This window comes from Eriocheir sinensis, chromosome 12, assembly GCF_024679095.1.
Source record: "Eriocheir sinensis breed Jianghai 21 chromosome 12, ASM2467909v1, whole genome shotgun sequence".
Lineage (NCBI taxonomy): Eukaryota > Metazoa > Arthropoda > Malacostraca > Decapoda > Varunidae > Eriocheir > Eriocheir sinensis.
In genome coordinates, this window is record NC_066520.1 from 927663 (window position 1) to 952940 (window position 25278).

Here is a 25278-nt window from a genome sequence, read left to right on the forward strand (position 1 = left end):
ACAGGTGCGGATCTTTTACATGTATAAATTGGCCTGTGGCAAAACAAGAAAACTACCTAACTATTCTACTTGGCTTTTGACAGATGGAAGTTGTAGTGCTGGTATTAGTAAAACTGTTTTGTTTCCTGTGATTGAAATATGATGAAAGACAATGGAATGGAATAAACAAACAATGGAAGATTATAGTAACTGATTGTGATCAGAAGAAAATGGATGTTTTAATGGGTGCAACTATTTATTTTGGTGAATACTAAATTAAATTGCAAAGAACTTTATTATTGACCCTAAAATATTTGCCTAACAATTTCTACTCAGTGATGGTACAAACTGATGAATAACTTATCAAAAGATATCAGAAGAAATGACAAACACCACAGTAAATCATTTAATAGTATATTGATATCCTTTTTTCCCCCAGGGAGTAAACATAGTGACTATCAATTAAATACTTATTAACCTTTAAACCGCGGGCTTGTTTTGCCGTGCCTGTCCTCCCACACGGGCATATTTAGGCAAAAACAAACCTCACTTCAACCTTTCATACCTTCACTTTTACTTACCTCACGTGACTGCATGAAGTACTGTCATTGTAAAGTACATACCCTTAACCCTTTCATTGCTAAACCCTCGCAGCGAGCGTTAGGCGTATTTGCTGGTGGTGCTAACGCCGCTATGTAGCTCCACCCGCACTCAAATCTCCCGCGTATGAGTGTTCCAACACTAATTCTCACAACACAGGATTGCCAATTGAGTGGATTCTTCACTAAATTTGGTGGAAAATCATATCAGCCCAGCGCGGCAAATCTACGGACGAGTAACTGGTGGATGTTCTTGCCCAATATAGCGGCATTTTTGCATAGCTTCACCTATCACCTGACTGATTCTTTGACCAAATAGTTGTAAATATTGCAGTTGGCAATGCTCCCTTGCCAGAATCTGAAGGAAAGATGTCCACAGTTCCCTCAATATGGCTGATCCTCCTACATGCACCGACGTAAGTGTTACATTCAACACTCCCTGAACGTGCAATTACTTTCGCAAGAGAGGCATACATATCCGACTCTTATAGATCTGGACCTCCTCTTTCCAATGGTGTTTTTGGTTTTTAGCTGTGATGAATAGTGTTTGAGATACAGAGGTTAAAATAGACCCCCCATTGGGTTCCCCGACTGCGCCTGAGGGGATAGTCGGGTCCGCACCGCGCGCAAGGAAAGGGTTAACTGTCCTTTGACGCTAATTTGAAGACTATATAACCATTGCTAGAGCGAGTACGGAATATTGAAGTAGGATCACTGAAAACACATTATTATAGACAGTTTACCACCCCTAGTGGACTTCCCTACTATGATTTAGTAATAAAAAGCATAACTTATATACAGTTTATGTGAAATGCACCCCTAAAAAAATAACTTCCAGGCCTTCCTGATGCCCTTGATGGGTGTAGAGGTCAAAGGGCCCCCATCTTAGGATGAAATTCACTGGAAGGTGAGAATAGGTGGGATGTCTAGCGGACATCTTCTCAGAGATAACACAAGGCATACACTGACCAATAATTAGTCAAGGGAGCATGGCTGGGTATTGTTTGAAAGAAAACAACATGCTTACCCTATTTCACCACAAACAAATTAAATTTGACGGCGCGCTAAGTCAAAAGATGCCTTGTTGACTATTGTCCACACCTGCGGGTTGAGCCCAGGCACCAGCTGTCAACTATTGCTGACACCCGTGCTTTATGGGTTAACTGACCAACCTAATGTAACCTATCTATGATATTAATTAACCTGTAAATACATTTGTAACCTTGCCCCATTAAATTAGTAACAAATTCACTTTAGCCCCACAAAATTTGTCAGTTTGGCTTGCTTTACCTCAGCCAATCTAGAGTAACTGAGTAATAATCCTGGCACCTGCTTACTCCCCTGCTTGACGTTGAGCAGATGTTCTCATCTTGTCTGTTGGAGGAATCCGTGCAGTCCTACTCCCCCATGGCAGGGTAACTGGGTGGGTATTGGTTAGCAGCTTCCTTCACGAAGCTGTGCAGGACGTGCTCCTGTCTCTCTCTCTCTCCTTCACCTCCTTGTATTTGACAGGGAATGCTGGAGGCACAGCACTGTGGACTCTCCCACCTCCATAACCTGCATCTGCATCATCACCACCAACACCATCATCAACATCATGTTGATCCTATGTTGATCCTATGTTCATCCTATGTTGATCCTGTAGGAAAATCAGTAATCAAAATTAATTATTGATGTTATACTTAGATGCTTAAGAAGTGTTGAATGTTAACAAGGTACCCTCAAGGCTTCAACTATAGCACAAGAACAAAAAGTAATTCAGCAAAGGTCATTTTAATTTCTTAGAGTTCAGAAGCAATTTTGCAGCATACGCTATAGCTGCGTGTGGCCTCGGATTTAAGAGATTGAGATGAATGCCCTAATATAAAAACAAAAGCACACAAGTACCTACTTTAACCCCTAAAGGGCCGGAGGCGGCTATAGCCGCTTTTCCACGGAAGGGCCGGGGGCGGTTATAGCCGCTTTGCTTTTTTCGCGCTAAATTTATTTACTTTTCGGTAATTTTCGATGACCATTCGTTGGCAACACTGCCAGAGATATGTTTAGGCTACTGCTTCAGAATCTTGCCCGCTCTCACGATGGACAGGCGTACTGACACGGATTCTGACGCGTCCGATTTCCTGCCAGACCCTGCCGAGCCCAGCAGAGCAACACGAGAATGAGAAGAGTATGCTACAATGACTCCCAAACCACACATCACAAGACTGTGTTACATAGAGAAAGCTTAGAGTATTGACTATATATAAGAATTAGAGCATGGGGGCATCCGTTTTCATTACACACTAGTCAAGGCCACACAAGCGAAACGAACGCAGAGCGGGCAAGAGCCTCGCTAACTCCAAAAGTCTCTCCTCTTCAACTCAATATTTCTCCAAAACCACAGCACATAGAAACGTTTTCATGCAATAATTAAAAAGAAGAAGAGTTGATGATGACTATGACGACAAAGTAATTTGTTATTGCATTGTAGTTCAGCAGAATCAAGTGTGTGAATATAGGCTATTTTCGGTGTTTGGTGCTGAGGTGCCGGTCCTGTGGATGTTGTAGATGACCACCCAGGCCGGCCCTTTAGGGGTTAAACTAAAGCAGTGTCTAGTGTTATGTATTATTTTATTCTCTAAATATTAGAATAGCCATGAAATGTGTGTGGGAATTCAAGCAGCCGCAGGCGGCTGACTAGCTCGCAACGTCCAGTGGCAGCCAAAACCTGTGGTTCACCACAGCTAAAATCCAATAGGGGGCTTCATTCCCCCCAACCCTTCTTAGGGTAACTGAAAGACAGATCAATACACATTAACCTCCTCATGGAGGGGCTTCACCCCCCTTGACCTCCCTGTGTCTCCACATTTCATCGGAATGGGTTACACCGCTGCCCTCGGCTGTGAGGGTTCCCACACAATCACATGGCTATTTTCACACTTGAAGGTTAATAAGACATATATGACAACAGAGAGCTGTTGTTTAAGTAGGTGACAAGAAATGAACAGGTGGACAATTTTTTCAGCATTACTCATAAACATTTGATATACTTCTTATAGTCTGGATATAATACAAACGCCAGCTTGGCGGTCCCAGGCAATTGTAAAATTAGGTTAAGCCACAAGATTTGTGGGGTGAGTGGCTACTAAGATGCTATTATTTAAATAAACTGAGCAGTCCTTTACTGAGTCATTGATTATTAATTTAAATTTATTGCATAGCACAGTGTGCTGCCTACTTATCTCTGGATAACAACAGTAAATATATGGAATTCCTAGGATTCTGAATGGAATAGGCAGCAGAAGGTTAGTTTCCTAATTCAAGTTATGCTGTGGAGTTACTAATTTAACTGTGATAGGTTACCATCCTTGACCTTAGGTGGGTTAAATTAGGTCAGTGGTGTAGGTGAGCTTCACTCACTCTGTAAATGCAGTCTTTACTTTTCCCTGACAACTGAAGTTGGAGGAGCTGAGGGCGAGGTGCCTCTAAACCATTTTTTAACCTACACTAACACGTATTTATATTATGTACTGTACGTACCTGTTGATGTGTCTGGGCCGGGCTGTGTAGCTGTGCGCCTCCCCCGAGCCCCTGGGGCCATATTCAGAAAACACTTACAACGTTGTAAGGCCGAGGTACAACCTCCGACCCTTACACCTGAATTCAGGAAGCATCTGGGAGGTTGTAAAGGAGGTGTAAGGAGGATGTAAGTTACAACCTCGACAGAGGTGGTGTAAATCTTACAACCTTCTTTATATTGACATGAAATATGTCCTAATTAGTGTTTCTTGACAAAAAAATGAAAATATAAGAGTCAATATGGCAAATTTCTTCCATAAAAGCGAGATGGTACAGGGGTTGCGTTTGTTTACATCCTCAGTCAGACCACTGCCAGCACCTGTGATTTTATTGGCTAAGGGACAAAAATACATTCGATAATACTGAAGTTTAGGACCAGTATGCATTTCACTATATAGACAAGGTTTATTCCAGGCTTTTTTTGTTTTGAACGATTCTAACCTTCGCTTTCACCAGAAATGCTTCGGTTTCCCCTTCCCCCCTTCGGCTAAGGAAAAAGGGGAAACGATGTATTCACCGATGCCAATGAAGGTCAAAACATAAAAAAAACATAAAAAAACATCAGAAGAAACTATTGTACATGGTGTAATTTTTAATGGTTTAGCTATTAATGTGTAGAATGTGGTGCAACAACACTATAATAATTAAGTCCGCCGTGGGGTGTACACCATGTCGCCTGCCTCTGCCCTGGCCACGGCACGTCTCGCAAGCCAATCCCATGTTTAGCTTTTCCAATCTCTACCTTTCTGCCGTCAGTAACACTTAAGTCGCCACTGCGCTAAAGTCGCCAGACGTCATATATTATGAATATTAGCGTCACTGATGACTTGAATGTGCCACTAGAGAGGTGCATGTAACTGTTCAAGTTGTGACTGTCTGATCTCAGTTATTTCAGTGACGCTAAATTCATAATATATGACGTCTGGCAACCTTAACGCAGTGGCGTCTGTCAGTGATTGGCTGGCACACTTTCTTCATCGACTCTGACTTGCTTGTGATTCGCTAGGACGAGTGTGATGACGTCATGAATGCGTCGCCCAATCAGCTGCCTCTCTGAGTTACACCCTCCCCGCAACCTCCTTTCTGAATGCGGGTGCAGCTCAGGTTGTCCGGAGGGTGTAAGTCTCCAGGTTGTAAGGAGTTACGTCCTCGGGCTTACAACCTGCTTTCTGAATATGGCCCCTGAACAGCTGTTCGTCTTGGTCTTGAGCTTGATTCACTGGAGGTTACTCAGCTTGCCAGTTGTCATCTTACTTTGCATAGTAATTGTGTTTGTAGCATCACTGACAGGCCCAAGGGCCCCTGCCTCTTTGGGCCTGCCTCTCCGACAACGACGCCCGCGGCCCCTTCACCACTTATCTCTCTTATATCGCGGCGTTAATGTCTCGTGTAACCCTTTTCAACGGCTCGGAGTCAGTAATTTTATTGGCACAACACGTCTGACACGATAATTAGTGCGCGGGGGCCGTCACTCACCTGCAATTATCGTTATTATATTGAATGATACATCCCAAAATTTAGCTTTTAAGGCGTTAAAAGTCCTCCACGAGGACTTTTATATTTTCGGCGAGTGCTAGCAGTAAAGTCGCGACTCCTAGCAGTAAACTCGCGACTTCTAGAACCTAGCAGCAAAGTTAGGAGGAAACTCACTTTGAAAGTTGAATTTCACTCCTAGGACCCTTTAATAATGCTGCCCCAGTTCTAAGGGTGGGGCCAGGGGATGAGGGAAGAGAGATGAGTTTTTCTAGCAGTCAAGTGTGAAATGCCGAGATTTTTCTCTTTTCTACTTCTCCCGGTCCCACATGTTCTCTGCGTGTATCGAAACACACGAGAAATTAATCAAGACAAGGAGAGGGTTTTACCGGCTGCCCAGGATTGAACCTGCGACCAGCGTGATGGGAGAGCCACTACTTTACCAGTCGGCCAAAGAGGTACCCCGCTCGTCCATCAGGCCTAGTTGCCGCACTACAAGTGTACTGAGGCAGGCCCATTGGTAGGGTGAGGCAAGCAGGGACTTTGAGGTGAGGTACGGATGCCCGGGACACTCGGCTGTTTCTATGGCAACAAAGTAAACTGAGATAGAGAGAAAAAGTGAGGTGGACAGGGCAGGCGGAGCTCCCCAGTGCATTCCACCGGGTGTTGATGATGAATTTTAACACTGATGTTGTGTGTATGTGTATTTGTTTACAGAGGACTACATCAAAGAGGTAAATACAAGAGCAGAAGTAGTAAAATTAAAGCAAAATTAAGGCAGCACAAACCACTCAGGGTCATATATCACAGCACACTGACATAGCACAGCACACAGCAGGCAAGTAACAATTTGCAACAGCTGACATGTTCGGAATACGCACTGGACAGAGTATATTAATCCAAGTGGAGTGTAGTAAGAGGTGAGTTTGCTGGACACAGCAGGAACCGAGATGTGACCTCATGTCATGGAAGTTTGTGGGGAGAGAGAGAGAGAGAGAGAGAGAGAGAGAGAGAGAGAGAGAGAGAGAGAGAGAGAGAGAGAGAGAGAGAGAGAGAGAGAGAGAGAGAGAGAGAGAGAGAGAGAGAGAGAGAGAGAGAGAGAGAGAGAGAGAGAGAGAGAGAGAGAGAGAGAGAGAGAGAGAGAGAGAGAGAGAGAGAGAGAGAGAGATTGATTCTCATAGAACAACATTGGCGAAAAATGAATTTGGTGATCTGAATTTTTTGTTTATACAAGTTTATTGCAAATAGTTTTCATTTGCTGTCTTACTGATCATAAATGACTTAAATTTCTATACACACATAAAGCCTTTGAACATAATTGGTTTCTCATGGAGGGGAAAGAGTTTCTCAGGAAAAGACATACTGAGGAGGAGCCTTTGGTCATAGTGTTTGTTGTGCAAGGAAGACATCTCAGTTGTCCTGAGCTGAATAATTTTTAAATTAGCAATGTCCTTTGTATGACAGGGAAAATAGAGATGTATCATGCACTCCAAGTGAAGGTTGAGTAAACTACTGTGTGGTATTAGTATAACATGTTATTGTTTTATTGAGAAGTTCCAGTTAATGAAGCCCAGTATGCTATTCATTCAAAAATTTCTATTTCCACTCATAGTTTCACATTAGTAGTGTTGCTGTTGTACATTACACCTTCATTTAATTACCCAAACGTGCTCCATGAACACTCAGGCAAGGGTGTCCACTTCCTCAATGTGATGAGAATGGATGTTGTCATGATCTTGAAAATGGACGGTGCCACGGACCTTGCCACCACGCAGCACCACCGGAACCCACAGCGAGTCGTCGGGCCACATGAGTGAGTACGGCAGCTTGTCGACAGGGAACCACTGAGGCCTCATCTCTGCCAAGTGGGATAGTGTACTTCAATATCATTATTACCAATAGTAGTAATATTATTTCAAATATCATTATTACAGTCAGCCCCTGATTTACATCATTTAGACTGATATGAAATTCGACTTTACAAGACTTTTCATCACTTGGCAAAGCAGCCTACACCAGATGACCAAGACCAAGACTTGGACTGGACCAGCACCATATTGTAATGCAGTAATACCTTGGTTTACGAGTGCCTTAGTTTACGAGTGTTTCTTCTCCCTTTGTACAGCGGCACAACAATAGCCTTTCTCCAGTCTTCTGGCACCTCACCCTGTTCCTGTGCTAGGTTACATATCCATAACATTCATTCCACAACTACACCTCCTCCACACTTCAACATTTTTGCTGTTAAGCCATCAGCTCCAGGGGCCTTTCCTTCTTTTAACTTCTTCATTGCCTCCTCTATCTCACCTCTCTCCACCCACCCCTGTGGATCTGGCCGCCCTACATTGATCTTTATTCCCACACTACATAGTCACTTCTGCTCTCCCTCCCACACTCCCATTCATTACAGTCTCAAAGTGCTGCTTCCACACCTCCCTTACCTCCTCATTCCCTCTCACAAGCACCCCATCTCTCCTTATCATGCCACAAATGTCATTCTTTTCTCCCCCATTTCTCTTTTAACTTCTCTCCAGAAAAGTTTATTGTTCTGGTATTTTGCTGATATTTTCCTGCCAAAATCCTCATCCACTCTCCCTTTACTTTCCCTAACCAGCCTCTTCACCAACATCTTACTCTCCCTGTACTTTCTCTTCCACCTCCGTCTCGCCTCCTCCATCACATTTCCCAGTAACATTTTCTTGTAGTTCCTTCTTTTCTCCTCCACTGTCTCTTTTATCTCATCCGTCCACCACACACTCCCTTTCTTTCCTTTCCCCTATGACCTATACCTGATTACTCCCTCATTTGCCCTGACCAATGAACTCTTAAAAACCTCATAAACCTCCTTCACTCCTTCACTGTGTTCTATCCCTGCTCTTGCTCTTTCAAGTATTTCGTCGATTTTCCTCCAATGCATTTCCGTGGCCATTGCCACACACTTTCTCACTTGCTAGTTCCTTCCTACCCTTTTCCTTCTTCCCATTCCCTCTGAATTCCCATTCCTCTTTCATCCTAATTTCGGTTACTACAATGAAGTGATCAGATCTACTAAACATTCCTCTAACAACCTTTGCATCCACTACAGAAGCCCCCTGCCGTTCACGGGTATTTGGTTCCACGAGATTCCCATGATCTGTGAATCCGCGATCGACAGGACTATAATCAAATAGGGAAAAAAAGGTTTCCTTCTACCATCTCGATCGAATAAAAAAATGGATTTTTAAGGCATTTCTAAGCATTTTTACATAGTTTCACACATCTGAAGACATTGAGGAATGCTTGGAGGCTATGATAAACTAAAAAAGGCTGTATAAACTCCACTGTAGAGCACTGCCGCCCTCACTCGCACGTGGTAAACAAACTGTCTTTTTCTTCTTGTAACCTGTTCCACTTTGTATCGCTTTTAGGTTGTTTACTTCTTTCTTCTATCACTTCCTGTTTGGTAAGTTTCAACAAATATTCTGTCTGTTTTTTTCTTACCCCGATTGACTATATAACCTTTTCTTTCAGTTGACTTCTCTCTTCCAGCTTCGAAGGTAAACACTAAATGCACAACGTTCGAGCTGGGCGCTACAGACCGCGTATACGCGAGTTTTCATCCATGTTCGGTGGGGGGTGTTGCAATTACCCTACCCGCATATAAGCGAATCCGTGAACGGTGAGGCCGTGAATGGCAGGGGGCATCTGTACATCCTGCCTCAACCTCATATCTACAGCTATATAATCTATTACACTCCTCATGTCTCCCCTTGCCCATGAACAGTCAAACCTCGATTTACAAGTTTAATTTGTTCCGGAATTTTGCTCGCACACCAAAACACTCATAAACCAAAATGAATTTCCCCTTTGAAATTAATGTAAATCCCATTAATACGTCCCATATCTCAAAAAAATATTTATACAGTAAACCCTCAGTTATCTGGGTGCACCATATCCAACCTCGCCCGTATCCGGGAGTTTAAAAAAAATATTCGATTTTTTCCAAAAAATATTAAAAAATTGTCGCGCGCCGCCAAAAGTTGTTCAAATTGCCCACGCAATGCCTCTATGCTCTGTCCGGGTGGCGTACTGCACCCGTAAGGCGCACCCCAGCTTGCACATAGCAATGATATTGACGTCCTGGTGCGAAGGTTCGCAGGAAAGCTGTGTGCTTCTTAGTACAACTGGCATGTAAATGTCCTTGCCGAGCGCTGCAGACCATATCGAAGTGACGAGAGTCAATGCAGTGCAGGTTTAAATGGCGGGAGTGTCGAAGGACTGTTTAAATGAAACACACAGTGCGAACCCAAGCTTAAGCCTTGATGACTGCCTAAGTCCAGACTGGACTATGTGAGCAGGGCTCCGTCCCCGTGGAGAAGGCGTGCGGGTCTGCTAGCACTCCTGCGGGAGTGAGGCCGGAATAAGAAATGTGGATAAGTACCACCCTCGGTCCGACATGTGGAAGAAGGATTTCACCATGCTTACGGTAAGGCGAGTAAAGGGGCCCACAGGGGTTCGGGAGTCCCATGGGCCAGCCCGATCTTGAGGTGCAGGTTGGCCGTAAATCGTGGTTACTTCTTGTGGCTGGCCTCCCCGTGGTCCTGCTGGATGCACTGTGTAGGGGGTACCCGCCGCCCCCCTGGCTCGCAAGGGCAACACAGTGTAACTAAACAGCAACAGATCACCGCGCAAGAAGATGCGCCAGGTTGTCATTGACTCCTTGGTTATCCCCCCCACTCACACTCAGAGTGGGGCGGCCTGGCGTACTTGCCCGGCGTCTGTGGGCCTTCAGGCTCATTGCCGGGCTTGAAAGGGTAGCGACCTGGGGTGCCTGCCCAGGCATCCGTATAGAAGCCTGCTTAGAGCACTTGATGCTCGTTGCCAGCCCGGACCGCTTCGGGTATTGCTCTGGTATGCCTTCTGGTTGACCTGGGTGGTAAAGTCCACGGTGCTCGTAGCCATGAGGTTGCTAACACAGCTACACAGTGATAATTAAAGCTGCAGGCGTGCACCTAAGAACAGCACAGAGCGTCGGCCTTCCAGTTTTGTAAAACAGGACCCGTAAAAAGTTTCTTGTGGCAGTGCTGGGTCTGCTAGAAAGCCTACATGGTAAACACTATGGTGCAGACTTGGGTGACTAAGTTGCCACAAATACCTGGGCTTTTCTGGGTTGGGTCCAGGTCCCGCTGCTGTGATTGGCCAGGCAGGGGAACATTAGCTGCTGCCTGTGAACATGGGGCTAGGCACCCCAGCAATGGGTTAGCGGCTGAGGATGGCATGCCTAATTGCTGAATCCCAAGTAACAGATCGCCCCAAGGTGCAGCAGGACTGTGATAAGCCAGGGAGAGATTGCCGTGAGTGCTAACCATGACGACGCTGCTCGAACCCTTTTCTCAGTGCCCAGAGCACGTCAATCACGCGCATTTCACTCCCTGGTGCAGACTGACTGCTACAAAGCCATGGAGCATACTATAGGATAAGTATGGACAGAAGCACCTATGCAGTACTCTGTCGTTGCCTTTATGGCAGGCCATGATCCAAAGTTGGGTTTTCAGGTCCATAGACTTAACCTACACCACATCCGGGTGCCCCCGTGGCTCTATTAACCCAGATACCAAAGGGTTTACTGTATAAAAATCATTATATATGTTATTTTTTAAAGAATTAAAGTTATTTTACTACAAATAGTGATGATAAATTTTATGAAAGACAAATCAATCTGTTACGGTTGTTACGGAGACTCCCGCAACCACTAGCTACACTCGAGGGTTAGGCTTCACCCCGGGGTTTAGCCGCAGTTTCCCTATTCTTGGGGCACCGGAACTACCTTTGACCACTAATGTGAAGCTAACTCGACGTATCGTCTGAGATGGAGGGTGAACAGGAGTCAGTCACGTCCAGGAGGGCATACAAGCTGCCGAGGCTCGCCCCCTGTTCCTGTTGCGAGCAGAGTATCCACCGTTCATGTTTTCTTCTTTGCAGCACCATCCCTTTTAACCATCATTCTGAGGGATATTGTTAAAGCACAAAGAACTCACACTGCAGTGCTGAAAACACGACACAAGCGCACGGATGCTATTTCTACGAGTTTACAAAGCAGACTGAGACAAAAGCCGTCACCTGCTGGTCAAGAATTACATTAAACCAAGCCAGAATTAACCCCAAATCTTGCAAAATTCTTGCATTTCTTGTTCTGGCTTGTCTGATTTTCAAGAAGTCCCCCAATTCTTTGCAAGAATCGGGGTCCCATAAGCATGAGCGCAGGCTGGGTACAGCCACTGTCTTGTTGGCCAAACCTCTGTAGGCTTGTGGCGATGACCATTTCCTGAGCTCCTATGGGTAACCCTGCCAGGTGGGGGTGGATATAGACTTAACAAGGTTACAGTTGTTACTGCTGCACCACAGACCATTTTAAAGCATCACTATACAATTAGTAAACTTCTTGGTATGAAAACATCGTCATTATTAGAAACAAGAAAGTGAAACAATGCCATTTGTCAATATTTTGTAGAGAAAAGTGTTTTAAGAAATTCTGTTCCATGCCGTGATGCTAAGTAGCTAATGAAATACTCCTAATGAACTGTAGATCCTGTAACTGTGACTAAATTACCACTTGTTGTCCTTGATGAGTGACAAAATGAGAAATAGTATTGGTTCATCCAATCATCATCATCATTTCATCGATGCCTGCTCCTAGGAGCTCCCACCAGGGGATGGCCACGGCAGAACAGTTTCCATCTTTCTCTATCCAGACACTCCCTCCTTGCCTGCTCAAAGTGGAAGGAACCTTGTGTCCTTCAATGCCTCAAAAACTCAGTTTCTCCACCTATCAACTCGACACAATCTTCCAAACACCTATCCCCTATTCTTTGACAACACTCAGCTATCACCATCTTCAACACTAAACATCCTCGGTCTATCCTTAACTCAAAATCTCAATTGGAAACTTCACATCTCCTCTCTCGCTAAATCAGCTTTCTCGAGGTTGGGCGTTCTGTATCGTCTCTGCTAGTTCTTCTCCCCCGCGCAGTTGCTATCCATATTCAGGGGCCTTGTCCTCCCTTATATGGAGTATGCATCTCACGTGTGGGGGGGGCTCCACTCACACAGCTCTTCTGGACAGAGTGGAGTCTAAGGCTCTTTGTTTCATCAGCTCTCCTCCTACTGAGTCTTCTACCTCTTAAATTCCATCGCAATGTTGCCTCTCTTTCTATCTTCTATCGATATTTCCACGCTGACTGCTCTTCTGAACTTGCTAACTGCATGCCTCCCCCCCTCCCGCGGCCCCACTGCACACGACTTTCTACTCATGCTCATCCCTATACTGTCCAAACCCCTTATGAAAGAGTTAACCAGCATCTTCACTCTTTCATCCCTCATGCTGGTAAACTCTGGAACAATCTTCCTTCATCTGTATTTCCTACTGCCTACGACTTGAATTCTTTCAAGAGAAGGGTATCAGGACACCTCTCCTCCCGAAATTGACCTCTCTTTCGGCCACCTCTTTTGATTCTTTTTTAAGAGCAGCAAGTAGCGGGCTTTTTTTTTTATTATTGTTTCCTTTTTTTTGTGCCCTTGAACTGTCTCCTTTGTTGTAAAAAAAAAAAAAAAAAAAAAAAGCAGTTTGTTTTAATCCTTTTAGCCCAGACGAGGAGCAAGTCTCCATAATACTACATTGGACTGGCCATCCATTGATGGCCTCTAATACTTTTATCGAGTTTTAGAGGCAGGAGCGATGGCCAGAGGGCGGCAGGAGAGTAGGGAATGCTTGAGACTTGTGTCTATAAATGTGAATGGTTTTAGATGAGGAAAAGAGGAGAGTGATGATTGAAAACTTTGTGAATGGTGTTGGGAGTGAGTGAGGCGCATATTCGAGGAACCGGTAAGAGTGATGGTAGAGAGGGTATGTGGGAGAGTGTGCCTGGGTTGGTTGTATGGACGGGGATAGATGACAAGTATAGAAGCAGGAGAAAGGAAGGATGTGCTATTGTGATTTCTGAAAGAGTGTAGAATGGTGTGACTGATGATGGTTGGAAGGGATCAAGAATTGTGTGGGTGAAAGGAAAAGTAGGTTTAGTAAAGTATGCATGGGTGTGTATTTATGCACCAGTAAATGTGAATAGTAAAAAAGGACTGAGAGAAAGGGAAGCTTTTTGGGAGGAAGTGAATGCATGTTTGAAGAGTTTTGAGAAAGAAAGGAAACTTATTATGATGGGAGATATGAATGCTAAAGTGGGTGATGAATGTGTGATGGATGTGGTGAGAAAATGGGGGATACCTGGGAAGAATGAAAATGGAAAGTGCCTGGTGGATGTCTGTGCTGAGAGGGGAATGTTCCTAGCGAACACCTTTCAGCACAAGAATATCCACCGATACACATGGAGGAGGGGAGAAGATTAAGAGCAAAAAGGATTGATTGATTATGTGGCAGGAGATGGAAGACGTAGAAAGGATATTTGTGATGCGAAGGTAGTAAGAGGAATTTTCGATGGCTCTGACCATCTTGCAATGCTGGCAAAATTAAGGCTGAAGGAAAAGTGGGTGTTTGAAAAGAAAGGTGAAAAAAAAAAAGAAATATTGGAAATAGAAGAGTTAAAGGAAAGATGAGTATAACGAGAAATGCCAGGGGGGTATTTTTTGACGAATATTTTTTAAACTGACTAAATTAGTTTTTCTCGCTCAGTACGTCGGGGATGCCATGTACTACCAGGTAATGAAGCATAATTTTGTAGAATATTGAAAAATGGTCCCTTTAAGAGATTTTTATGCCCCGCGCTGTTACATCATAGCGCGCCAGCACACGTGGTATTTCTCCGGGCTTGTACGCACGTAATATTCACATTAGATAGAGTATTTTTCCCTTCTTATTTTTGTCATCCGTCATACCTGTATCCACTCGTGACAGCTGGCGAATGTGAAATGCGCGCTCTGCTGCTCGCTCAGTTCTCACCCTGACGTTGACAGGGAAGGACGTTGAAATTTTTCGCTGCGCTACAACCCTAAAAACATCTTTACAATGACGTACAAGCGCAAAGCAACCATGAGCAGATTTATTAACATGAAGAAGGCTTCTGGAACAAAATAGAGACCCAGGAAACATGCAAAAAAGCAACGCTAGAAGCAAGAGTCACGACTCTGTCTTCACACCAACCTCACCGCCACCACCACCTTTGAGTGATAATACTTTTTATTATAAAGGGGGACCAGATGCCTTATTCTTCTCCAGTAAGTGAACAAGGTATAAACAATCATATGTGAAGATTTCATGCCAAGCAACTGAATACAAATGGCAAGACACATGAAATGGAAAAAAAAAAAATTCACACTTCAAAAAAATTCACAAAATCGACAAAACGTCTGACAGTCTTTTGTAAGGTATCGATATAAACTACAACTAAATGTCAATTTTGCTCATTCTGTACATTTTAAAAAATGTAAAAAGAAAACGGGAGAAAAAGTGGAGAAAATTATTTGTAATTTTTTTTTTTCGAAGCCAAAACAAAAAATCTAAAATTTTCAAAAGGAGAAATGTAGATATACACAAAGTTTCTATGGTATTTTTTTCAAAGCAATTAACCAAAAATTAAAGTCTGAAACAAAAAGCAGACTTTATGCTCTGTTGAGTCTCCCCTACACATTCACCCAGGAGGGACCCCCCCTGGGGCCCTCCTTAAGGGACAAATGGGAAAGTGTAAAAGATAGTACAGATATTGAAAAAGGTTTTGGAACATTTAAAGAAGTACCGTAGCGCAGGGGTATTCGGGACGATTTTGTGATTTTTTTGTTAATAACTTCTTACCTTCGAGCATTTTGGGATCATGTTTAGGCTCATTTTGTAGGTCTTTGTAAGGGCTATCTCTTGGTGTGCATGAAAAAAATTCAGTGGCTACCCAGTATTTTTTAAAAAAAAAAACAAAAAAAAAAAAAAAAAATAAGAGTTGTCCTGAGTTGCCCCGACATCTGGGGCTATTCGGGACACTTACAAAAAAATAAATAAATAAATAAAAACATGCTACAGAATAATTTAATGGTACTCACATGTTGTTGATGATGAATAACAATAAATTGTTTACATTGATATATACTAGGAAAAGTATTGGTGTCAGTACTGATCCTTGAGGCACCCCACTATCTACATTTCTCCATTCCAATTTCATGTTTTTTACCACTGTTCTCATTTCTCTTCCCTTTAAGTAACTTTCCATCCAGTTTATCATTTTCCCTTTCAGTCCTCTATTTTCCGGCTTCCATAGTAGTCTTGTATGTGGAACTTTGTCAAAAGCCTTTTTCAAGTCCAAATACACAGTCTACCCATCCATCCCTCTCCTGTGTTATGTCAGCCACTCTCAAGTAGAAGCTCAATAAGTTTGTTGCACATGAACGTCCTTGTCTAAAGCCATACTGTTAATCTGTAATTATATTGTGTTCTTCCAGAAATTTTATCCATTGTTTCTTTATCACTTTTTCACGTATTTTACAAACTATACTGGTCTATAGATCAGAGGTTCCTCCTTGTTTCCACTTTTATATATAGGGACCACCTCAGCTCTACGCCATTCCTTTGGTACTTTACCAGTTGATGCTGATCATTTTATGATATCATATACCGGTCCATCCAGCTGATGTCTGCATTCTTTCAAAATAAAACCTGAAACTCCATCCGGTCCTATTGCTTTCCTTTCTTCCAGCTCCTCCATTATTTTGTATATCTCTTCTTTAGTTACGATTACTTCATCCATTTGAATATTTATCTTGTCATATTGTGGTTCATTAAATTGTGATTCTTTTGTAAAAACTTGTTGAAACCTTTTGTTTAGTAGCTCAGTCATGTCTTTAGGATCTTTGGTTATCTTGTTTCCATCATTCAGTCAATTATTTTGGTGACATGACACTTATTTGCACATTATAATCAACACAAAACATATAAATTTACTATAGTACATTGTTTGGTAACTTTTGCCAACTGTCTCGTGTTACCCCGAGGTGTTGTCCTGAATTACCCCGGGTTGCAGACATGGCCACCATTTTGTTTTCTATGAAGCAATATTTTTATTCTTACAATGGGATGTTGTCAGATAAATTCTACATTCAATACTGTATAATATGTAATGATCGGCTGAATAGTTTTTTCTCCACAGACCTTAGCAGGACCAACTTTGAAAATATGGTATAAAAAAAAAAAATAATAATTTGAGTGTTCAAAAGAATCATTTTCACTTTTGGAGGGTAGACATATATATAATAAAAAGGTTGAAATTTACTACCTATATTTTAGATTTGGAAAAATCGATGAACCTTAGCCGCTTAAGAAGTTTAAAGCGATTTCAGAAATTTGTCCCGTATTACCCCAGCGCTACAGTAAAGTTAACTACAACAAAAAAGTGTTAGGGATGAAAGTGGTGAGGGATGGAAAAAGTAAAGGAAATTCATGGTGGACAGAAGAGATAAGGAGGATAGTAAAAGAGAAAAGGGAACTTTTTAAGAAAACTCAAGAAAGAAATGTGGCTGAGCAAGTAAAAAGGGAAGGAAAAAGAAATATAGAGAATGAAAAATTAAATTAAAACAAGCAATAAAAGAAAGTAAGAAGAGAGTTGATGAAGACTTTGGAAAAAGACTAAGTGAAAAATATAAAGGGAACAGAAAATCATATTGGAAAGAAGTAAAAAACGAAAGAAATGCAGAAAATATCTCCCCAAGTAAAATAAATGAAGTTATGAATGAGAATGGAAAGATGTTGAAAGACGGGGAAGCTGTGAAGGAGAGATGGAGAGATTATTTCAAAAACTTAATGAATTTTGAGGATGGACGTCCAGCAGCTGTAACAGCAGCAGTTTTGAGTGGAGGTAGAGGAGGAGTATATAAAGAAAGAAGTATAACATATGAAGAAGTAAATCAGGCAATAAAAAGATTAAAAAATGGAAAGGCAGCAGGAATTGATGGAATCACAGCAGAAATGTTGAAGTGTGGAGGAGATGAAGTCGTGAAATGGATGGTCAAGATATATGAAGTAGCATGGGAGGGGGGGGCAGCAGACTGGACGAAAGCCATCATTGTCCCAATTTACAAGGGGAAAGGCAGGAGAGGGGAATGTGGGAGCTGTAGAAGTATAAGTCTCCTGAGTATACCCGGAAAGGTACATGGAAAAGTCATAATAAAGAAAATCAGTGAAGAACAAGGAGGCTTCAGGAAGGGAAGGGGATGTGTGGATCAGATATTTGTCTTCAGGATGGTAGTAGAAAAAATAATAGCAAAAGGAAAGAAACTATACGCTGCCTTCATGGATTTGGAAAAAGCTTATGACAGCGTCGATTGGATTGCATTGTGGGATGTTTTAAAAATATTTGGTGTGGGAGGAAAACTGCTTAGTGCAATAAAGTCTTTCTATGAGGATGCATCTGCATGTGTCAAAATTACTGGAGAAACAAGTGAACATTTTGAGATAAAAATGGGCTTGAGGCAGGGGTGTGTCATGTCACCATAGTTGTTCATTATCTATATGGATGGTGTTATGAAAGAAATGAAGGGCAAAGTTGGGGAAGTTGGAGTAAAAATGTATGCTGAGGGAAGGAAGTGGGTGCTGAATTCAATCCTATTTGCTAATGACACAGTGCTCATTGCAGAAAATGAAAGTGACACAAAATTTGGTCAGTGTTTTTGATAGTGTCTATAAAAGGAGAAAGCTGAAAGTAAATGTCAACAAAAGTAAAGTGATGGTTTGTGAGTGAAGTAGAGGTGAGATTGTAGATTTTGTATGCCCATATAGAGTGGGAATTGAATGTGAAAAACAATGCAAAATAATTTTGAATGGTGAAGAAATGCAGGAGGTCAATGAGTTTAAGTACCTTGGATCAGTTATGTGCAGGGTGGATTGGTTTAAACCATGTTTTTTTTGTTTGTTTGTTTTTAAATAAACCCAATGGTTATTTTTTTTTTTCAGTATTGGTCATTATATTTTAAACTTTGAATGTGGATCATGGAATTTCAGGTATTCAGGGTAATATATTGTTACGAATGTGCTGTATGTGTATGATTGTATGTGTAATGTGATGAAATTGTAGCATGATGCAGTGTTAGCTCAGCATGGTGCAACTCTATGTGTTGGGATGAGAGAGAAAGAGGGAAGCCTGGGCAGGGAGTCGTGAGCGAAGCGAGTGTGAGCAAGATGCGTGTCTGGGCTGGCGGGGGTTCAGCTGAATGCCCCGTTCATGAGCTGTGTGCGAGTCTGTCGTGCCTCTGTGTGCCCGATTAACTGTTCTGTGCCCTTGAGAGTTGCTGTACCGTGTGAGGAACCTGTCATTAAACTAGAAATTAGTGTTGAACGTGTATCCTTTGTGCCCTGCCTCGTTCCCTCCTCCCCTCGGTGTTCTGTGTGGGCCATTGTCAGTGACTGGTGCCCGTGTGGTTGTTCTGGGGATCACGCCTGCCTGCCCGTGGATGGTGTGTGGTGGGGGGTGGCGTAACAATATCATTATTTTAGTGTTATATGATATTAATTTTATAAGACTTCAAACATTGTAATATTAAACATATGAGAATTTTATTAACATTTTAGGCTTTTAGCAAAGGGATGACTCACTGTAAATTAGTTTCCATTGAGGAACTGCACGATATATATATATATATATATATATATATATATATATATATATATATATATATATATATATATATATATATATATATATATATATATATATATATATATATATATATATATATATATATATATATATATATATATATATATATATATATATATATATATATATATATATATATATAGGTAACTCGATTTACGCGAGTTTGGTTTACGCGTTTTTAAATAACGCGGGGTCCAAAATCCAAATAAATGTTTAATTTAAGCGTTTTTTTTCACTTATACGCGATATTTTATGGAGTGGCCACCAGATGTCTCACGCAACTGGACTCACACGGCCACACAGCTGGGCTCAGTTCTTCCCACGCGCCACTTGAACAACAATACAGTACCTACGCTGCTACGCTACTCAACAATAAGGGTGGGCAGGTACCGGTACCAGTACCGGTACTAACGGTACCAGCAATACGGTACGGTACTGGTACCAGGCTGCTCGGTATTGGTACCAATACTAGCCAGCCCCTCATGGTGTCCCTCATTTCTTCCTCACACGAGAGAGGCTGAGAATGAGTGCCCGAGTGGATATCTCGGTTCTGGTGACACGCGGCATGCAGCTGTTTGTTGCGTGGGTGTGGTTATGTGGTTTGTAAACAATGCAAATGGCGGCAGGGCTGGGATTGCGTGAAATAACTCCTCGTACAAGATTCATGATGTACAGTTTCTGATATCATATTCACCCCATTATTCTCACTAATATTAATACTTAATAATGAACAAATGGACATTTTTTTCTAATATGATTTTTTATGTAGCTTGTACTGCTCCTTAGTCATACAATCTTAAGCCACCTGTGACATCAAGATCAAGATCCTACAAATGGAGCCCGACGGAAAAACGGGATAACAGCAAGGCATGGACGATCTTCCACCGATTTAGTCTTTGTATAGTAGTTATTAGATCGCCCTGTATTCTATGGTAACATATTATAGGACAGCTACGGACTATGAAGGATTTTAAACAATAATAAAGGTAAGTTTGCTGTTGTTATTGGATAAGACGAAAAACAGACCCTTAAAAACATCCCAAAGAAGAAAAAAGTCATTAAAAATTTGTACATTCAGCGTATAACGCAAATGGCTAAACTTTCAGGCATTTTTTTATGTGAAAAAATGCTCGCTACACGCCGAAAATTACGGTATTTATTTTTCGACAGAAACCTGCCTCTTGTTTGATTTACATTGTTTTTGAATTACGCGATCTCTTCAAGAACGCAACACTCGCGTAAATCGAGAGCTATGTGTATATATATATATATATATATATATATATATATATATATATATATATATATATATATATATATATATATATATATATATATATATATATATATATATATATATATATATATATATATATATATATATATATATATATATATATATATATATATATATATATATATATATATATATATATATATATATATATATATATATATATATATAGATATTTATATATATATATATATATATATATATATATATATATATATATATATATATATATATGCTTTACAAGCACAATTAATACAGTTAATGCATAGGCCTGAGACTACCCACATGCTGTCCTGAAGACCACCCATCAAACCTGGCTCCAGAAGAAACTGTACAGCGCCAGTGAAATCAAGAATGAGCTCCGGGGGGCTGCATGAGCCAGTAATAATGGCGCCACTATAAACAATTACCTGCGCCATGACGGGCTCGGGCCAACCATCAAACCCATATGAATTAGCCTACTGGCGTAATAGGCCACATGTAAAAAAAAAAAAACTAACTAAATAAAAAATATATATATATATATATATATATATATATATATATATATATATATATATATATATATATATATATATATATATATATATATATATATATATATATATATATATATATATATATATATATATATATATATATATATATATATATATATATATATATATATATATATATATATATATATATAGGGTATATATGGGCAGGAGGTTTTCTCTTATACATGTTTGGTTGAAGGTGATAGCTAACTCAGCGTTATATATCTTCTTGAGTAAGTTCTCTTTGTTTCTTAAGAGTGTCTTGTTCTCTTTTGATAAGACTGAGATGACATCTCCATATGGTGTCATCGTTGTCGCCAGATCATTGGTCCTTGACCCTTCTTCAGTGGCAGGAGTGGAGCTGTGTCCGTCTTGAGGTCTCGAGTGAGAATGACTTCACCACATCCGCGCTGGCCTTTTATACAGGGTAGGCGGGCGCTGATTGGCTGAGCGCCTCAGCGGCAGATTTTCTTTTCATGCTCGGAAGTGCTTGTAAGTCTAGGTGCTGGATGTTCAAGCTTGGCTCCATTTCCTTGATGTACAGAGCTTCGAGGATGGGAAGGCATCTCATATCGGTGCAGGTCGTGATGATTTCAGTGTTCTTTTCTAGTATTTCTCTTGTGAGGGTCTTGTTGTGTTCTTTTCTCATGTGGTGAGCTCGGCGACTGATTTCCTTGACATCCTCAAGACCAACAATGTGCAAGGTACCATCGCATCACTAGACGTCGAATCGCTATTCACCAATGTTCCCATAGACCGCACCATCAACTACATCATTGAACGCGTCTACCATAACGACAGCACCCCAGCTCTCGACATCCCAGAAGACAACCTGCGCGACCTCCTTCATTGCTGCACTATAGAAGCCCCCTTTACCTGCCCCCGCGGCCAGAAATACCAACAAGTGGATGGCGTCGCCATGGGCTCCCCCCTTGGAGTCCTTCTCGCTAATTTTTTCATGGGCTGTGTAGAGGAAGTCTTCAAAAAAGTTACGAATCCAACCATATACTGCCGCTATATAGACGACATCTTCATCCTAACAAGAAACAAAGAGGAAATTGAACAACTACGTAGCTGCCTACAGGATACCTCCGGACTTAGATTCACCGTAGAAAGAAGCAGCGACGGAGAGATGCCCTTCCTAGACGTCTTAGTGAAGCAGAACGAAGACAGATTCACCACGCAAGTCTACATCAAGCCTACAAATTCAGGCAACTGTCTCAACGGCAAAAATGAATGCCCCCAGCGCTACAAGGATTCGACCATCGCTGCCTACATACGAAGAGCAATCTCCCACTGCAGCACCTGGAAGCATGTCGACGACGAGATACAAAGATCAACTAAAGTACTTCTCAGCAATGGATTTACTACAGCGGATATAGACAAACAAGCAAACCGCATAATAAACTGATGGTACACCACAAAAGAAGCCACTACCAAGAACGAAGACATCAACCTCTACTACAAGGCACACTTCTCCACCTGCTACAAAGAAGAGGAAAGGATTATGAAACAAATCATCAAGAAAAATGTGACCCCAACAAACAAAGAAAAAAGAATAAACCTCATAATCTACAACAAGAGGAAGAAAACAAGCCATATCCTGTTGCGGAACAGCCCTGACAAGGAACAAGACAAAGCTCAACAGTCACATGTTGTATATAGGTTCTCCTGCAACCAAGGGAACTGTGCAGCCCTTAACACATCCTATATTGGCATGACGACAGTGAAGCTAAGTAGACGCCCTACCTACCACCTAGCATCAGGAGCACCGAAGTCCCACATGAGAAAAGAACACAACAAGACCCTCACAAGAGAAATACTAGAAAAGAACACTGAAATCATCACGACCTGCACCGATATGAGACGCCTTCCCATCCTCGAAGCTCTGTACATCAAGGAAATGGAGCCAAGCTTGAACATCCAGCACCTAGACTTACAAGCACTTCCGAGCATGAAAAGAAAATCCGCCGCTGAGGCGCTCAGCCAATCAGCGCCCACCTAGCCTGTATAAAAGGCCAGCGCGGACGTGGTGAAGTCATTCTCACTGAGACCTCAAGACGGACACCGCTCCCCGCCTGCCACTGAAGAAGGGTCAAGGACCAAATCGCGATCTGGCGTTCTGTAAATCTGTAAATGAATGTGAAGTGACTCTACTCCACCCTGGCGATTCTGTAAATGAATGTGAAGTGACTCCTACTCCACTACCGATTCTGTAAATGAATTTGAAGTGACTCCTACTCCGCCCAGGCGATTCTGTAAATGAATGTGAAGTGACTCCTACTCCGCCACGATTCTGTAAATGAATGTGAAGTGACTCCTACTCACCAAGCGATTCTGTAAATGAATATGAAGTGACTCCCACTCCGCCCCGGCGATTCTGTAAATGAATGTGAAGTGACTCCTACTCCGCCCCGGCGATTCTGTAAATGAATTTGAAGTGACTCCGACTCCGCCCCGGCGATTCTGTAAATGAATATGAAGTGACTCCGACTCCACGATTCTGTAAATGAATGTGAAGTGACTCTACTCCCCGGCGATTCTGTAAATGAATGTGAAGTGACTCCTACTCCATGCGATTCTGTAAATGAATGTGAAGTGACTCCAACTCCGCCCCGGCGATTCTGTAAATGAATATGAAGTGACTCCTACTCACCAAGATTCTGTAAATGAATGTGAAGTGACTCCTACTCCGCCCCGGCGATTCTGTAAATGAATATGAAGTGACTCCCACTCCGCCCCGGCGATTTTGTAAATGAATATGAAGTGACTCCCACTCCGCCCCGGCGATTCTGTAAATGAGTGTGAAGTGACTCCCACTCCGCCCCGGCGATTCTGTAAATGAATATGAAGTGACTCCTACTCCGCCCCGGCGATTCTGTAAATGAATGTGAAGTGACTCCCACTCCGCCCCGGCGATTCTGTAAATGAATATGAAGTGACTCCCTCCATGGCGATTATGTAAATGAATATGAAGTGACTCCCACTCCGCCCCGGCGATTCTGTAAATGAGTGTGAAGTGACTCCCTCTCCGCCCCGACAATTCTGTAAATGAATATGAAGTGACTCCCACTCCGCCCCGGCGATTCTGTAAATGAATGTGAAGTGACTCCTACTCCGCCCCAGCGATTCTGTAAATGAATGTGAAGTGACTCCTACTCCGCCCCGGCGATTCTGTAAATGAAGGTAAAGTGACTCCCCTCCGCCCAAGATTCTGTAAATGAATGTGAAGTGATTCCCTCCGCCCGGCGATTCTGTAAATGAATGTGAAGTGACTCCAACTCAGCCCTGGCGATTCTGTAAATGAATGTGAAGTGACTCCTACTCCGCCCCGGCGATTCTGTAAATGAATGTGAAGTGACTCCCACTCCGCCCCGGCGATTCTGTAAATGAATGTGAAGTGACTCCTACTCTGCCCTGGCGATTCTGTAAATGAATGTGAAGTGACTCCTACTCCGCCCCGGCGATTCTGTAAATGAATGTGAAGTGACTCCTACTCCACCCTGGCGATTCTGCAAATGAATGTGGCTACACAGCCTATCATTCCAATACGTTTCTCTTCACCACATTCACATAGAGTACACTGTTAAGTTTTCAATGCATTTAAGGGAATCACTGATATTTATTAGGTGTGTGCAAAACTAGACTTTAAAATTAAGTAGTTTTATAAAAGTCAGTAGAGAATGTTTCCCTGAGGGTAGTTGCCAGCAGTGATGCCAACTGTAGGGTAATTTAGCCTCAAATCCTGGTCAGCATGGCGGTAGGGTAATTTTACAGAATCTAAGCAAAACTTAGGGTAATTCTGAAATTTAAAATGCGTGATAGTCATTTGCAGCAACAGATTTAAAAAAAAAAAAAAAAAAAAAAAAAAAAAAAAAAAAATGAAATTATGCTAAAAAAGGGACTCACTTTAAAAAATTTCTATCATTTACAATGTCTAAAGAAAAACTGCTTCAACGATAAATAATAAATTCAGCCGTCTTAATTAATAGAAAAGTTTCTCGTGAAATTGGCAGTCACTGGCAGCAGGCCGTAAATGTTGAAAGATCCGAAGTGAAAGAAAACAGATGGAGTTACTGCATGGAGTACAGGAACAGGACAGGTCTATTAATAATACGAGTCAGTCGTCACTCGGAGGGTATGCTATTCTTGTAACAAAATCAAGTATGGCAGCAAAGGAAGAAAATTGTTGAAAAAAAACAATTAAACCTAAACAC

General features: G+C 41.9%; 1 protein-coding gene across 1 annotated transcript in view; it reads right to left on the bottom strand.

Annotated features, from left to right (window-relative positions):
* Positions 1–6298: 6298 nt before the first annotated feature.
* Positions 6299–25278, bottom strand: part of LOC126997283 (oxidized purine nucleoside triphosphate hydrolase-like) — a 52092-nt gene continuing 33112 nt past the window's right edge. The window contains exon 3 of the mRNA XM_050858281.1: positions 6299–7467. Within this exon, the coding sequence (XP_050714238.1) occupies positions 7292–7467 (176 nt within the window). The 3' untranslated portion in view covers positions 6299–7291. The remainder of the gene's footprint in view (positions 7468–25278) is intronic.